The 17,177-nt window shown below is 42.5% G+C and overlaps 1 protein-coding gene across 1 annotated transcript; it reads left to right on the top strand.

Annotated features, from left to right (window-relative positions):
- The first annotated feature begins 1,177 nt into the window (after nt 1–1,177).
- wee1 (WEE1 G2 checkpoint kinase) lies at nt 1,178–16,784 on the top strand. Its single transcript, XM_083663075.1, has 10 exons — nt 1,178–1,744; nt 4,885–5,108; nt 5,781–5,841; nt 8,384–8,562; nt 11,215–11,483; nt 12,139–12,225; nt 12,350–12,435; nt 12,537–12,707; nt 13,851–13,996; nt 14,666–16,784. Exons 1-10 carry the CDS (start codon nt 1,214–1,216, stop codon nt 14,868–14,870), a joined length of 1,959 nt encoding a protein of 652 aa, XP_083519201.1. The 5' UTR covers nt 1,178–1,213; the 3' UTR covers nt 14,871–16,784.
- The last annotated feature ends 393 nt before the right edge of the window (nt 16,785–17,177 follow it).

Genomic DNA, 17,177 nt, shown 5'->3' with positions numbered 1-17,177 from the left:
CTAATAAAAACAAGTTTGTGTGATTCATTTTGACTGTACCTGATTTTCAATCCCTGAGTTCCTGTTACTTTTTGTTGGCTGCATTTTTGAGCAAACCAACAGCATTGAGAATTGGTACAAATGTTTAAGAGATTACATTGATTTGAATGATCCCAGTGCAGCTGCAGCAGCAAATTACACATATGTCAAGAAAAGCATTTTTTTGGTCCTTAAATATGCACTGACTTACACAGGTTGATATACTTATTATTCATTTTTTTAATCAAATATTTATGAAGGTCATGTTCTTCACATTTGTTTGCAATGTTTTTTTTGTCTCAGTACTTTTTGCACACCCTATTGCTATAATCCATACTTTTTCATACATTTCTACTTAATGTCATTAAAATTGCCCTTGGCTTACCACTTAATTTATCATTACATCAGTGGTTATATTTTTGCGTCGTAAGGAATGACTTCAGTCGGTTGTCGTCATGGTTGTACTGAGCCTTTGATCGTTGTGTCTATAATGGAAGCCTTCTCTGCAGTTTGACTCCAAGAACAACAACAGAGATGAAAGAAGTCCGTTCGCGCCGATTTCTTCCCTATCATCGATGACGTAACGCCCCCAGGAGCCTTTCTGGAACGCCTACCTTTCAAACTGTCAACGGGCGCCCTGATTGGCCGCGGAGGATCACATGACCCAACGGTCGCGGGAAGTCCTCTTTCGCCACGCGCGTTGAGGAAGAGCCACCAGTTTTACCGAGCCTCCTTCCTTCCGACATTATTGTAAACACAGCCTGGATTTGCCTGTTGGAAGACGTCTTTCTGTATCGGAATGCCACCGGGAAGCTATTGACGCACATCGATACTCGACGGGACCTTATTCCAACGGATTCCTATTGATTTCAGGTTCATTTTCATACATTGTTCAAACAGAAAACAAGCGGTGCCATTTTTCAGCGTTGGATGGGTGTGTTTCAGGTTAGCATGCTAGCTGCTTAGCTAACGTTAGCTTCTCTAACGTCAGCATGTTGGCAAAGTTTTAACGATTTGACCTTCGAACGCTTGATCAGAAAAGACAATACCGACATCCCAAGCTAGTTAGAGAGGTTGTATGGGGTTTTTCCAAGCAACGCCAACTAACGTTACGTTAATTTAATAGTAACGTTAGCGGCCAAACCGCGTGATCTTTCCGTGGCAGAAAGTCGGTGCTTTTCAACCAGGGAAGAAAATGTCGATTTTCAGTATTCGCTACGGATCACCGTCCTCCAAGGCGGCATTCTCCAACGCATTGAAGGCAACCATTCGCCAGAAACTACAATTTTCAACACTGAGCGACGGTGAGGAGGACGAGCCCATCGAGGACGTCAACAACAGCACCGGGGCAGAGTCTGGATTCACGGAGCTGGACTCCCACTCCCCGATCGACATGCATGCGAGACGGGACGGCGGTGCCGATAAACGGCTGGAGGAGGGCAGCAGTCCGCTGAATCGCACCGGGGACGAAGACGCAGCGCTTTGGGACGAGGAGAGCTTCGGATCCCTGTCTCGACAGTCCCCTAATAACAGCGTGACTTTCGCCATTTGCTCGCCGTCGCCGAGGAAGAGCTCACGGCTGTACAGCGGCTCCTCACCGGAGCGGTCCTACGCTGGGGACGACCCGGGCGAGGCGTCCAGCTCCCCGATCCCAGACTGCCCCGACACACCTCCCCATAAAACTTTAAGAAAACTCCGTCTTTTTGACACACCGCATACACCTAAGGTTTGTATTTGCTGATATACATGAACGTTACACGAATGAATGTAAGTCTATAAACCCCTCTGATTCACAACTTGAGTGATTGAGATGTTTACATGACTATTGTCTACTTCGATAGCTATCTACTGCTGTTAACGTTACACCTTTCAAAGAAAGACTCCACTAAAGCAAAATTACTATTGTATCCACTACTAGCCTAGTACTACTACTATTCTCAGTTCTATTCTATTCTCACTACTATTCAGACGCTTTTCTCCAACGCGTCTGCTAAATGACAATCCGCTAGCTATAAATTCCTTATAATTTCAACTTCTTTGCGGATCTGGTCCTTGTAAATATTGGGAACCATTGGATTTGGGACAGGAACAATGCTGAGAAACCAGGCACCGGCATCGGTTTCATAACAGTTCGTCCCCCTTTAATTTTGAATTTGGAAACGTGTGTAGCCTACTTAAGTTAAATAACCCCAGTTTCCCATTTAAATAGCCTATTGCATAACGCACTCATAGCCAGCCAGACAAATGACTCATTGAACTGGAGTTTTGTGTCTGGGCATGTACATTAGTCTCCCCCCCTCCTTATACTGTACCACACAGCATCAGTGCTTTTCTGCCTTTTACATAACAGTTTGTCCCTTTAATTTGAAACACAAAGACACATTTAAATAGCCTGTTGCATAACTCACTCATAGCCAGCCATGTGGTACTTATACAGTACCACACAGCATCAGTGCCTTTTTCAGCAAAACACTACTTCACTCTAAGACATTTCATTTTCAACACATTCCATCATATTGTTAGTTATTGGTTGGATTTTGAAATCACCTCCACACTAAATAGTCCCCTCCCCCCAAATCATTTTTAAACCTTTACTTTATTTAACTCTGCTGCCTTCTACTCATTAATTACTTGGTGATTCACCCATTAATTTCCTTTACAGGAAAATGAGTACTAGCTGAGCTAAGCACAAATCCATTGACGTTTTCCCAATTGGTCAAAGCAAGAGGCAAGTTTATTGAAAGCAGGGATGGAAACTAGTCACCTTTAGGTGACAGTCACCTGTTTGATCTCAAAATAGGGCATTTAATGTGATGTGTTTACACTACTATTGTATGGAATGGAGTCGGACCACATGTTCTACTTCGATAGATATCTGCTGCTGTTAACATTACACCTTTCAAAGAAAGACTCCACTAAAGCAAGGACTAGAGTAAAATTACTATTGTATCCACTATTAGCCTAGTACGACTACTATTCTCAGTTCTATTCTATTCTCACTACTATTCATACGCTTTTCTCCAACGCGTCTGCTAAAAGACAATCCGCTAGCTATAAATTCCTTATAATTTCAAATAATATAAACAATATAAATATTGTGAGCCATTGGATTTGGGACAGGAACAATGCTGACAAACCAGCATTTAAATAGCCTATTGCATAACGCAGTAGTTTCCCCCCCCCTATACTGTACCATACAGCATCACTGCCTTTTTCAGCCTTTACATAACAGTTTGTCCCTTTAATTTGAAAAACGCGTGTAGCCTACTTGAGTAAATAACGCCCCACCCCAGTGACCCATTTAAATAGCCTATTGCATAACGTACTCATAGCCAGCCAGCCAATGGCATTTAAATAGCCTATTGCATAACGCAGTAGTTTCCCCCCCCCTATACTGTACCATACAGCATCACTGCATTTTTCAGCCTTTACATAACAGTTTGTCCCTTTAATTTGAAAAACGCTTGTAGCCTACTTCAGTTAAATAACGCCCCAGTGACCCATTTAAATAGCCTGTTGCATAACTCACTCATAGCCAGCCATGTGGAACTTATACTGTACCATACAGCATCACTGCCTTTTTCAGCCTTTACATAACAGTTTGTCCCTTTAATTTGAAAAACGCTTGTAGCCTACTTCAGTTAAATAACACCCCAGTGACCCATTTAAATAGCCTGTTGCATAACTCACTCATAGCCAGCCATGTGGAACTTATACTGTACCATACAGCATCAGTGCCTTTTTCAGCCTTTACATAACAGTTTGTCCCTTTAATTTGAAAAACGCGTGTAGCCTACTTCAGTTAAATATAGTAGTCCATTTAAATAGCCTGTTGCATAACTCACTCATAGCCAGCCAGCCAAATGACTCATTGGCTGAGTTTTGTGTCTGGACATGTACAGTAGTTTCCCCCCCTCCTTATACAGTACCACACAGCATCAGTGCCTTTTTCAGCAAAACTCTACTTCACTCTAAGATATTTCAATTTCAAAACATTCCATCATATATTGTTAGTCATGGGTTGGATTTTGAAATCACCTCCACACTAAATAGTCCCCCCCCCCCCCCCCAAGCATTTTTAAACCTTTACTTTATTTGACTGTGCTGACTTCTACTGATTAATTAATTGGTGATTAACCCATTAATCATATCCTAATTTAGGATACAGCAGCACTTGAGCCAGGGGTCCCCTTATTTTAGCAGCTACCCGCAAGCTCATGGAGGTATGACAGCTGTAAACAAAGGATTTCATTGGTCAAACGTATTTTCCAGTGTGTGAACACTTTAGTGTAACGTTAAAGTTATCATCTGTAGCTTACAGGCAGCATTATCACCTCTAAACAGTTTATTTTTTGATGAGAAACGAATGACTGCAAGTCCAAAACACAGTAAAATCATTGTCAAAACTTCATTTAAAAGGTGAAAAAAGACGTGTACTCTGTTATTGATTTTTCTAAACTGATATGATTTAGTATCCGGTTATCCGTGTGCACAGTGACACCCCTAATGTGTACATTTACAGTATGTATTTTTTTGTACTGTGTATTATGCTATCTTTTGGGGATTATTGGGTAGGGGAGTGGCTAGGCCTGGGAGAGTGATTGATTGATTTTATTTTGGATAAGGAATAACAACATCCAACAGATGACATGAAAAAGTGTAAACACTTATTTCCATCATGGTACCTGTATGAGCTTCTTATGTGAGTGCATTTCCATTGTTTTATGTATTGTCTTTTCTGTATATTTGTGTTAATGACCCCCTTGAAAACGAGATGGTTCACCTCAAGGTTCTTTTCCTTAACATACTCAATATAGTGTTTGAACATAAATCAATGGGTTGATAATCGGATCCATCTTTTTGCAGAGTTTGCTGTCCAGAGCCAGAGGCCCCGGCCTGGGATCCGCTAACAGGAGAGGCGCCCTGTTCAAGAATGTGGAAGCGTCAGGAAAAGCAGTCACAGACAGCACGGGCAGCAGACAGCAGACCCCGGTCAACCAGGTCAACTTCAACATCTTCACCCCAGAGTCCATCCTCATCCAGTCGGCCACACAGCAGAGGAGCAACAGGAAGCGCTCACACTGGAACGAGTATGTCTCTCAAAATGTTTCCGTTTAAGTCGACCCCAATGTAGTTGTGTTCTAGGGCAGGAGAGGGCCTTTTCTATTTGTGCCACAGAGGGGTTGATCAAAAAAAAACACGTGCCACTAATTTATTTTTTACTTTAGCAACCAACTTTGTAAAATAGGACCTCCAGATCACACTTTATTTATTTATTTATTTGTTTATTTGATCATTAAAGCTTTATTTAACCAGGCGAGTCCCATTGAGATTACAAGATCTCTTTTTCAGGGGAGCCCTGTTCCAAAGTGTCTGGGAAAGTAGACAAGCTACTGACCAAATTTTGCCTTGTGGTTTTTTACCAACTAACCCATGAGTGTATAATTATAACGGAAGTTTTCAAATAAATTACATTATGGTGGAACAGAACAAAGTGAGTGCACAATAACACATAGTACAGAGCGGTCTTTTGTACCTATACCTGTTTCTGTTCCTGATGAACACAGATTGAAAGCATTGTTGTGGTATCGGTGTCGTTAAATCCGTTGACTAGAAGCATGGCTAAAGCGGCAAGGGGGTTTGGCAAGGAACCAAGACCTGGTGGTTACTGGTGAAGTCTGCCACGTGCTTGTGAGGAGCCCAGTGCTGCCATCTGGTGGGCAGAATGTAAACCAACATCCTCTATTGTCTTTTCTTTTCAGCTCCTGTGGGGAGGACATGGATGCCAGCGAGGGGGAGGAGGAAATCCTTCCACCATGCAAGGTAATTTAATAGAATAAACTTTATTGTCCAGCCAAGGCAGGACACTTGGCAGTGGTCTCAACTTACAAAAATAGGAACATCAAGACATCACATAACTCAGTCAATAGTGCATAAATACTCGTGTGCACAGCCTACACAGCCTACACTCCCCTGTTTGCATTACTGTCGTTTATTGACTACATTGATTGCATTAGGATTAAAGGAGCCCTTGTAGATCTTTTTCCTTGCCAGCGGTACTCTATAGCGCCGCCCTGAGGGGAGCAGCTCAAACTGCTGGGTGGAGGGGGTGTGTCTCAGCAGGGCTTTCCTCTGTACAGCTGAGCTGTAGAGGTCCTCTAATGGCTTTTGTTGACGCCCAGCTATCTTCCCTGCAGGTCTTCACAATCCTGTTTATCTTGTTTGTTTGTTTGTTTGTTGGGGGCGGGGGCATTTTTGCCTTTATTTAGATAGGACAGTTAGGCAGACAGGAAAGGTGGGGAGGGAGAGACAGGTTCCTTTATTTAGATAGGACAGTTAGGCAGACAGGAAAGGTGGGGAGGGAGAGACAGGTTCCTTTATTTAGATAGGACAGTTAGGCAGACAGGAAAGGTGGGGAGGGAGAGACAGGTTCCTTTATTTAGATAGGACAGTTAGGCAGACAGGAAAGGTGGGGAGGGAGAGACAGGTTCCTTTATTTAGATAGGACAGTTAGGCAGACAGGAAAGGTGGGGAGGGAGAGACAGGTTCCTTTATTTAGATAGGACAGTTAGGCAGACAGGAAAGGTGGGGAGGGAGAGACAGGTTCCTTTATTTAGATAGGACAGTTAGGCAGACAGGAAAGGTGGGGAGGGAGAGACAGAGGTTCACCAGATACTTGTTACTTCTGGGGGAAAAGTGTTGTGTCAAACTTGATTGGTCTATGAAGAAATATAGTTTGCAGAAAGTGTTTACAATTGAAACGCACAATAAAAATAAGAACATTCATTAGGGATGCACGATATGGATTTTTAGAGCCGATACGATAACCGATAAATATATTCGTCTTGGCCGATAACCGATACGATATAACCGATAATTATTATAATAAAAATAGATATAATTTTTTTTGTTTGTTTTTAACCTGTATTTTATGCACACCTGGGGTTAAAAAAGGGTTAGGGTAGATGTATGGATGTAGTGAGCATAGCTCTGACCTAACCAAATCTAACTAACATCACTGTGAACGCAAAACAAAGAAAACTTCTGATATAATATGATTGTTTAATAAAGTGTATCACTCAATTATAGTCAATACAAAAATAAAGGCTTTTATAGAACGGAAAGCCAAGCTGCTTAGTCTGCAGATAAAACACAATGACAAAAGGCATAGTAGTTTAGACTCTTATTGTCATACTGATCTGTTCAAATTTTGCATTGGTTCCAGTTCTCAGTGAATTGTAGCCTGGGCCCAATGAATGGGGCAGGCATATATACAGTCCATGGGCAGGCACTATAAACCAATAAAACCATCTGTGTCATTTCACTTTTTACTGAAGAATGCTGCCACCAGATTAAATAAAAGGCACTATGTAATGTTGACTGACTGATGCTTTTTATGTAGCCTAATGTGCGCGACTGCTCCTTTGTTTTCATTATTGGATCTGTCCCGCAGCTAACGCTAACTAGCGCGGTTAGCTTAACGTTAGCGAGTGGTTTTTTGGAGTTAAATACACAATCCCTGGATGTTTCATTTCGGGTAAAGGGGATTCCATTAGTTTCTATAAGTTTACGCAAGCTCTGTGTATTAAGTCATTTTGTGGGGCTGTTTGATTACAAGCCACAGACTGTAAATGTCACAGTTTGCCAAGCGGACGAGCCTGCAGGGTAGGCCCGCTACGACTGAGCTAATGCTAACGTTAACACTCGCTAACAAAGACAACAAACATATCCGCTGCATCATCGCCAGCTTTGGTTTAACGTAATGCCAGCTTAGAGGTTTCCCCTCCCCTGGGAACCTGTGTGGGACATGGATTGCAAATTACAGTAGCTTTCTGATCATTGTGAAACTGAAAAACAGCAACACACTACACACTGGCAGCAGCCATGTTTGCGTCGCAGCTGTGATGTCACGAATGTGCGACAACAAAAATCTCCGCTTCCGAGGCAAAAAATAAACAGGATTATTATCGGATAATTTATCGGAAAAAGGCCATTATCGGAATAATAAATAATAACGCACAATGGCCATATTGGCCGATAATTTATCGGTCCGATAATTATCGTGCATCCCTAATTAAGTGTATAATATACTATATACAGGCAAGTCAATCACAACATTGTGCAATATACTGGTTACAAACTTGCTGACGGCACATGCAAACAAGTTCTTCTACTGGCACAAGACTTAACATCATTATGTGCAAATGAAGCAATCTAACTGCACTGCGGAAGAGTCCCTGCTTCTTTTCAGCACTAATGTACCCACAGTTTCTGCATTCGTCTTCCACTTTCCCTGTGATTGGCAGAACTACTTGTGGGTTTATTTTCAGTGGGAAAATTGTCTTGTCTCACTGTCTGTCTTCAGAGGATCGCCATGATGATGGAATGCAACATGATGTCCAGCAGATACGCCTCCGATTTCGTCGAGCTGGAGAAGATCGGCTGCGGGGAGTTTGGTGCCGTGTTCAAGTGTGTGAAAAGACTGGACGGCTGCATCTACGCCATCAAGAGATCCAATAAGCCTCTGGTGGGATCGGTTGATGAGTAAGTGATACACTTGCAAGGGACTGCTTCACCATTTTCAATGATTATCTTTATGAGTTTTTATCTTACAAAATGATTCATCTCAATTTGGGGGGGGGGGGTATTATCTGAAGTTTAACATTCAATATCTTAAGGCTGGCTTTACACGGTGAAACGTTCACGCAACTTGAGTTGGTTGAAACTGAGGTGAAACTAAATTGCAATGCATGCTCTAAAGCCCTCTGCAACACACTTGAAACTTGTCTGAAACTCAGCGGCAACAGTTGCAAAACTCTCAACTCTGTGAAACAATTTCATGCAACAGCCAATCAAAACGCTGATAAATAGGCTATAATGCACTGATGGCTCTCTTCCTATTCTCCGGGACAGCCCTAATGAAAGACAGTAGCCAGCCAGTGGCAGAAGAAAACCTGATACAACACGTCCAAATTGCTATTATGTCCAGCTAGAAAAGGAAGTTACTATGAATGAATGACACTCCCCACTTGATACAGTAATCTACTGTAGAGAGAAAAGGAAAAACAATATGACAGATGAAACATTACAACTAGCTTGTTTTAGTGAAACAAACTACCGTGTCGCATAGGGATGCAGCGGTTTCCGGTTTGAAGGTATACCCCGGTTTGAAAAAGTCACGGTATCAAAACCACTAAGATTTGCCGTCATACCTTCTCCACGGTATCAGCTGTTAACCCAAAACAACGTGCCGGTTGCTTGCAGAGTGCAGCTTACGCGGCCCCTCCCCCTTGCTGCATGCCTACCTAGACGCACAGTAGTGAGGAGCTGTCCTTGACTGTGTTTACAACCGTGTGTGTGATAAAGCAGGAGAACGCAAGGAAGGACCCCCCTGAACTTTCCCTCCATCTAAAAAGACGACGTCGGCTGTATGGGAATATTTCGGCTATTGTAAAATCACAGATGGCCATAGCCTTAACGCGAGACTCATCAGAATGACTGATGAGTCTCGCATTGAGCCTAGGATGGCCAGGGCTTAGATCTGCGTGAGCACGACCCGTCGTTATTTGTCAAATTCAAGCTACATTAAAACGTTGTCTTGCTTCAACATACATCGCATTGGACATAAACTATTTCCACCCGCAGGTTTGAGGAGTAGCTAACAAACGTCTGATAAATGCTCTCTCTATGCTAACGTTACCTACTGAGGCAGCTAACATGGCTAATTAGATAGCTAACACCAGCTATCTTTCTCCACTAACTAACGTTAACGTTAGTTGACTGAGCGAACGTCGCTGTACAGCAGGTCGTTATCAAAACGTATTGCACTGAAGAGAAGTAACATTAGATAATGACGAAAGACTCCTCCAACCTGTCAGTGGAAAATTATGCACAAACTTTGTGTGTGTGAGTGAGAGAGAGAGAGAGAGAGAGAGAGAGACAGAAACAGGGACAGAGGCTGTGTGTGTGTGTGTGTGTGTGTGTGTGTGTGTGTGTGTGTGTGTGTGTGTGTGTGTGTGTGTGAGGAAACAATAATTGTGTCCAGTGTTCACCCATTACAAAAGAGAAGCGTGTATTTGATATTATTATGATGTTTTAGTTTCACATCAAATTAATTAGATTAAATTGTTTACATTTATAAGTAAGAACAGTACTATATTAACATAGTATAATAACAAACTATATTAACACATACTTGCCAGTTAACTGTCATTACAGTTGGAGGTTACATTAACATTTTTTCTCAGTCCACAATTCAGCAAACTGTTAAAAATAAAATAAATTTTGTTCATTGGCATTTTTTACACATAAAGGTCCGCAATACCGCGATACCGTGAAACCGTGGTATTTTTGTCCAAGGTTATCATACCGTCAAAAACTCATACCGTTGCATCCCTAGTGTCGCATGAGACTTGATTATTTCTGAATTGTTTGTGTAAATGTCAAGTTGCATGAAAATGATGTTTCATGCAACTTGCAACCTGCAACTAGTTGCCTGAAAGTTTCCCCGTGTAAAGCCAGCCTTAGATTTAGAAGATCCAGCTGTACCATTATTTTTTTTAAATACTACTACTACTATCGATTCTGTTTTGCCATCGTATGCACTAGCAGAGTTTTTCGGCGGAATAATGTTACATTTACTAAAGTGCTCCCATACTTTAGATCAAGTCTAGTTTAAACGTTTTTGCCGTCTCCGCCGCGATGGCGCCATGGTGCTGCCTGCACTCGTCTCCGAGTCCGCGTCTCTGTGTCCGCGACACAGGAAGTAGGCAGCGGCGCGACAGACAAGACGCAAGTCACAACGTAGTAAACTAATCGATAATGCAATTCGTTGCCAACAAATTTAATAATTTATTTTTATCGATTACGGTAGTTTTCGCAGCCCTAGAACAGATGGAAGAGATGAGTGAAGCAGAGCTGTGTGTGTGTGCGTGCGTGCGTGTGTGTGTGTGGCGTCTAGATTGGCCAGCGGAGCGTGACGTAGGGTTGCATGCCCCCAAAGTTGGATGGCCCTGAGCTGCGTGTTTTTCTCACATATCTCTAACTTCTCTCTTCTACATGCTGTCAATATCAGCCATCATGCTCTCCACTGTGTTTTAGTACAGACTGGTCAGTGGTCAATACAAGTTGTTTGGTGCCTTGCTTCAGACATGCCTTAATTAAAATGATCTGTCCCCCCCCCCTCACCCTTCACAGGCAGAACGCCTTACGGGAGGTGTACGCTCACGCGGTGCTGGGCCACGATGCCCACGTGGTGAAGTACTACAATGCGTGGGCCGAGGACGACCACATGCTCATCCAGAACGAGTACTGCAACGGCGGCACGCTGTCCGACATCATCGCCGACAACCACAGGCGGCTGCACTACCTGGCAGAGCTGGAGCTCAAGAACCTTCTGCTGCAGGTCACACGAGGCCTCAAGTACATCCACTCCAAATCCCTGGTGCACATGGACATAAAGCCAAGTGAGTGCTTGGCCATATCATAATAGTAAAAAAAAAAGCAGAATTGTCAAAGTTAAACTAACAAGAATAAAACAGTAGCTGTAATAAAGGGATGTTTGGTAAAAGATAGGGATGTCAACCATTGAATCAGTTAAAAAAAGTTTACTTTACCTCAAGTAATAAAAAAAACGTTTGTTGTGTACAACACACGCCAGTTCAGGGAAATTGTTTCACAACAGGCGATGGATGGACTGTCTCAGGGTACAGAGCTGCACCGCCAGATGACGGATACGATATGCGCACATTAGACGCATTCAAAGCAAGAGCCATTTGCAGACTATGCAAAGATTAACTGCTACAAAACACAATTACACAGCACGTCGCCTGCAAGAGTTATTTAAGAAGTAGATTGTAAAGCTTATTTTTCTTTTATGCAACAAACCTTTTTTTTATTACGTGGGGTAAAGTTTAAAAAAAAATTGTCGATAAACTGATAGCATAGCATTAATCGGTTAACGTTTAAACGGTCGGTTAAACGGTTATCGATTGACGTCCCTAGTTACAAGAAATTCTATGGGTTTAGTGTGTTTAGTTTTTGTATCTACACACAGTGTATGTGTACGATGTGCATCTTTCCTGGTTAGAGACTAATTAAATGTTGACTTCATCCTCCTAGGCAACATCTTTATTTCACGGAAGTCTGATGAATGTGCTGAGGATGATGACGATGAAGAGCTGACCACCAGCGTTTCCTACAAAATAGGTGAGCCGTTACTACAGCCAATCTTGTCCTTTCTGTTGTGTTCTAGTGATGTTCTATTGTTGGCCTCACTGTAAGACTGTCAGCTACATGCTTAACATGTGACTGTATTCCTTTTCCTCTCTAGGTGACCTTGGTCATGTGACAAGAGCGAGCAACCCACACGTAGAGGAGGGTGACAGCAGATACCTGGCCAATGAAGTTTTACAAGAGGTTAGTCATCTTATTTAATTAAAAATATATATATATTTTTGGACAAATGAAGTGATTTTTTTTTTATTAACACCCCATTATTGTACAAATTTTCTTCAAAGAACTACAGCGACTTGAGTAAGGCGGACATCTTCGCTCTGGCTCTGACTGTGGTCAGTGCCTCGGGGGCCGAGGCTCTGCCAACCAACGGAGACAAGTGGCACGAGATTCGCCAGGGGAAACTCCCCGTCATCCCACAAGTGCTTTCTCCACAGTTTCTCAGTCTCCTCAAGGTATTATTAGAGCTCACGACTCATGTCAATGTTAGTGTTTCAGGGATGCAAACTAGTCACCTTTAGGTGACACCCTGACAGTCACTCTTTTGATCCCAAAATAGGGCACTTAACTGAATGATTTTGAGTGGTTTTGTATCAGCCCTGGTATGTCACCTTTTTCACTCTCCGTGAGTTTGCATCCCTGGTATTTAAGAGTCTGGCTAACAGGTTAGACACAGAGAGACACAATGCTACAAACACGAGAGCATCAGAGACACATGTGGCCACAAAACACATGAACAGACAATCACAACACAGTAGAGAACACATGCAGTAGTACAGATAGCATGCCTGCACATTATGCTAGCACACATAGCAGCACAGTAAGAGAGGGGTAGTCAGGAGGGGTTAAGAGCCAGGCTATGACCAGAGGGTGGACAGAGCTGTGGAGAACGGGAGAAAGAGAGGCCGGGGTGGGTCAGAGAGCATCATGTGAGGCATCATTCTGCAGGTGTGATAGTGTCTTTGAATGGAAATAAAGCTCTCCATATTCTGCTTCCCGTCATCAGGGTTGAAGTAGGTGTGTCAGGTAGGGGGGAGTGAGGCCTAAACAAGCATCTGGTTTCAAGTGAAGGGCAGTTTACCAGAGGGAGTAGAGTGTGCAGTGACGTGTCCTGTAAGGAGCGTTTGTGGCAAAACGGATGGATGAATGAATGATAAAGGACATCTAATCGCCATAATCTGCTTATATTATCTGATAGTCTGGCTCTATAATCTTCTTATATTATCTGATAGTCTGGCTCTGATTCATTTAATTTGACAGTTATTGAGAGTTGATTTGAGTTGATCTGTGGACCAGTGATGTCATTTGTGCATGAATGACATCGCTGTCCCACAACTTAACCCAAATCAGCTCTCAGTAACTGTCAAACTAAATGAAGTCCTGCAAAACCGTTTACAGCTTTTGGATATGTGTGAGATCAGATCATGTGCAAAATAAATCAGCATTGTTTTTGTGGCTTAAGAAATCTTCACTTTAACTTGCAGAAATCTGCAGAGAGCCTGTCTTCATTTCTAATGGGACATACCTTTTCCTGCTTGTTGGTCTTTCTGATCACATCCACTGTTTTCTGCTACTAACTTTGTTTGAATCTTCTTCAGCTGATGATCCACCCTGACCCGTCCAGGCGGCCTTCGACCTCTGACCTCCTCAAACATCCGGTCCTCCTGACCGCTGCCAGGATGAGTGCAGACCAGCTCAGAGTGGAGCTGAAGGCTGCCAAGTTCGAGATCTCCCTGCTCCAGAAGTAAGTTACACAACGCCAACAGCACAAACTACAGTACACCTGTAGACACTCTCTTTAGTCTGAATTTTGTAATGGCACTTTGATGTACAAATACAGGAAAATTACACTTTTGTACAAGTTTTGACATAGAAAATTCACTAACCATGTGAAAAGGTCAGTTTTCATTTCATTGTGACTTTAAAGAGGAGATGAAACATTTGACCAGAGGACTAGTTCATTTGCATTTCACCTCAGATAAGACAGGACACTACTTTCAACTCTGAAATTGACCTAGATTTGATAGAAAGATGAACAACATTTCACCTTTTCGCCAACTAGTGCGCTGCTTGATGACATCATAGAGGCCATTTACACCTGGCGCTAACATGCGTTTTCTGTGATCAGATTGCAATCAGATTGTGTTTTATCACTTGAAATGCCAGGTGTAAACACCCCCAAAACGCATTGAAGAAGGATTGCAATCTGATCGGCCAAACCACCTCCGGAGGTGGTCAGGGATGCATTGTGTACACATTGAACACAAGTGTAAATGCAATGTGTCCTCTCAATCTGCATACACCAACTTTATGTGGATTGAGAGGACAACCATTTCTGCAATCAGATTGCAATCTGATGGATGAATGGATTTCATGGAAACTGACCCCCACTCCCTTTCTGTCTTCTCCCCAGGGAAAACAGGGAGCTGAAGAAACCCCTAGAGCTGGTGACCGCTTCAACTGAGGAGAAGGATGCTGCAACTGAGGAAAAGGTTTTGTCCACCACCAGGATCCTGACACGGTCCACCCTTCAGTCCACCAGCCTTCCGTCCAAACCCAGAAGCTCCAGGCTCATCGGCAAGAAGATGAACCGCTCGGTCAGCCTGACCATTTACTGAGACTATAAGCTGCCCTGACAGGAGGTCAGAAGATCGGCTGGATCGTGGACCTTGGATCAGACCAGTTGAACCAGTCTAGATGGGGGTTTTTTTGGAAGAAAATTGATGCACACTGTTGAAGAGAACCCAGTCAGTTGTGGAAGCTGTAGATTGTTGCCACACTCTGAACTCGGACTCATCTCGATGGACTCAGGTTGTCAACATAGTTCAGCCCTGTTGCTGATGGACTTCTCGGAAAAAAACTGTTGTTCCCAAAAGGTAGTTAGTGTACCTTTACACTCTGTCATTCCTCACATTTGCATAGACGTCATTCCTCAAAGTTGTATAGACGTCATTCCTCAAAGTTGTATAGACGTCATTCCTCAAAGTTGTATAGACGTCATTCCTCAAAGTTGTATAGACGTCATTCCTCAAAGTTGTATAGACGTCATTCCTCAAAGTTGTATAGACGTCAGACATTCGTTCTCTCCATTTGTCTTCCCGCACTTCCTTGGACAAAGACTTATTGGCGGCGAAGCCGCAGCAAAGCTCTCTTCAGTGTGAATGTACTATGCTGTACATATGCGTATGGGTTACAGTATGTACATGTACTATGCGTAGCCATGCGCACCTTACTGCCTGTCGAACGCCTGATGCCGGGTACAAGATGGTCTGAGAACTGACGCACATGGGGAGAAGTTCGCCCTGAAGCCTTTCTGTCAGAAAGCCATGACGCAGAACAGAAGAAATCGCCATACAACTCTACAAACATGTTTCATTGCATTTTTGTTTTTGTTTTAATGATGTTGGTTGTTATGGTTACTGGGTTGGGCTGGTAAAAGAAAATTGGTTAAGGTTAGGGTTTTCTTATTTTACCACGGCCAAACCCTGACCAGAGATGTTCACAAGTCATTAGTTGCAAGTCCAAGTCAAGTTTCAATTCCAAGTCACTGTATTATCCCCACTCCTTTATTAGCATACAAGTATCAGCATTGATTAGTTGACACTTGATATTATTATTAGTTAATGTTAATAATACACACAAAGTCCCAAAGCTCAAGGCCAAGTCAAGTCTCAAGTCACTCTGTGTGACTTAAGTGTGTCTGAAGTCCAAGTCCCCATCTCTGACCCTAACCCTAACCAAATTGTTGTACTTGCCATTGCATAACCCTAGTAGCCAATCTTTGGAACATAATTAAATGTTTTCAAATAAGTAAATTGAACCCCAGTCCTCGGATGGGAAGCCATGCACCTTACCCACTAAGCCAGAAGCCGAAGGACATCCTGCTGAACATTTCCAACCCCCAACCATTTCTTTTTTACTAGCCTAACCCTAACCATAACAACCAACATCCTTAAAAACCAAAATAAAAAAAATGCAATGAAACATGTTTGAAGAGTTGTATTGTGATTCCTCTGTTCTGCATTGTGGCTTTCTGACAGGCTTCAGGGCTAACTTCTCCCACGTGCAGAACACGATTGCTGTTTGTAATGGAGCACTTTGGAGGCAACTAGTGGAACTGCTGCTATTGATATTTGGTCTGTATCAGAGTTTGATGGGTTTTCAGGTTGAATCGTTGGCTCTTATTTTCACGTTTTGTTTTGTTTTGTTCTTCCCTGTCAGATCAGATCTATTTGTGGGAAGTGGAAAATGGATCATCCCATTTGAGACAATAAATTTGTTTTGTTGAAGTACCAAATCCAATGATCTAGCCTTTGTAAGGTTAGAAATGGTACATACCGTAGTCTTGTTCATTTTGCCATGTTTATTTGAGCTGCCAGTGCCAACCCTGCCTGTAGCATTAGAAGAACAATCCCTGTTCAAAGGATTCTCATGTTCTTATTTTGTTTTTCTGTTCATGTTTACTGTTAGAAAATTGTTCTGGTAATCTAACCTGTACAAAATGTTATTTTAATAAATGCACCTCTACATTTTGTCTTTTCCAGTCTCATTATATGCCACAGAGGGAACATGCCTTCTCAAATAATTCTGCAGGGATGCAAATTAGTCACCTTTATCATCCCAAGTTTGTCACACCACAGAAATCTTTCTTTATTAACCACCATGATTTCTGAGTGGTTGTTATGTCTGCCCTGGTAACTGTCACCTTTTTCCACTGTCCATAATTCTGTCAGTTCACAATATCTGAGCTAAGGTTCAGTCCAAGGCTTAAAGTCGAGCTGAACCCAAGAATTACTTTTCTTTTCTTTTAGTTCAAATACCTGGGTATGCAGTGCACCTATTTAATAATGTATGCAAAACAAATCACAACAATCTAATTTCTTTAGTTTTTCACACTTTTTCACATCAAAAGTTCGTTTTTCAAG

Source organism: Poromitra crassiceps, assembly GCF_964638095.1.
Source record: "Poromitra crassiceps genome assembly, chromosome: 30".
NCBI classification, from domain to species: Eukaryota; Metazoa; Chordata; class Actinopteri; order Beryciformes; family Melamphaidae; genus Poromitra; species Poromitra crassiceps.
Note: the sequence above shows the minus strand (reverse complement) of the source record. Positions and strands in the feature narration are given on the sequence as shown.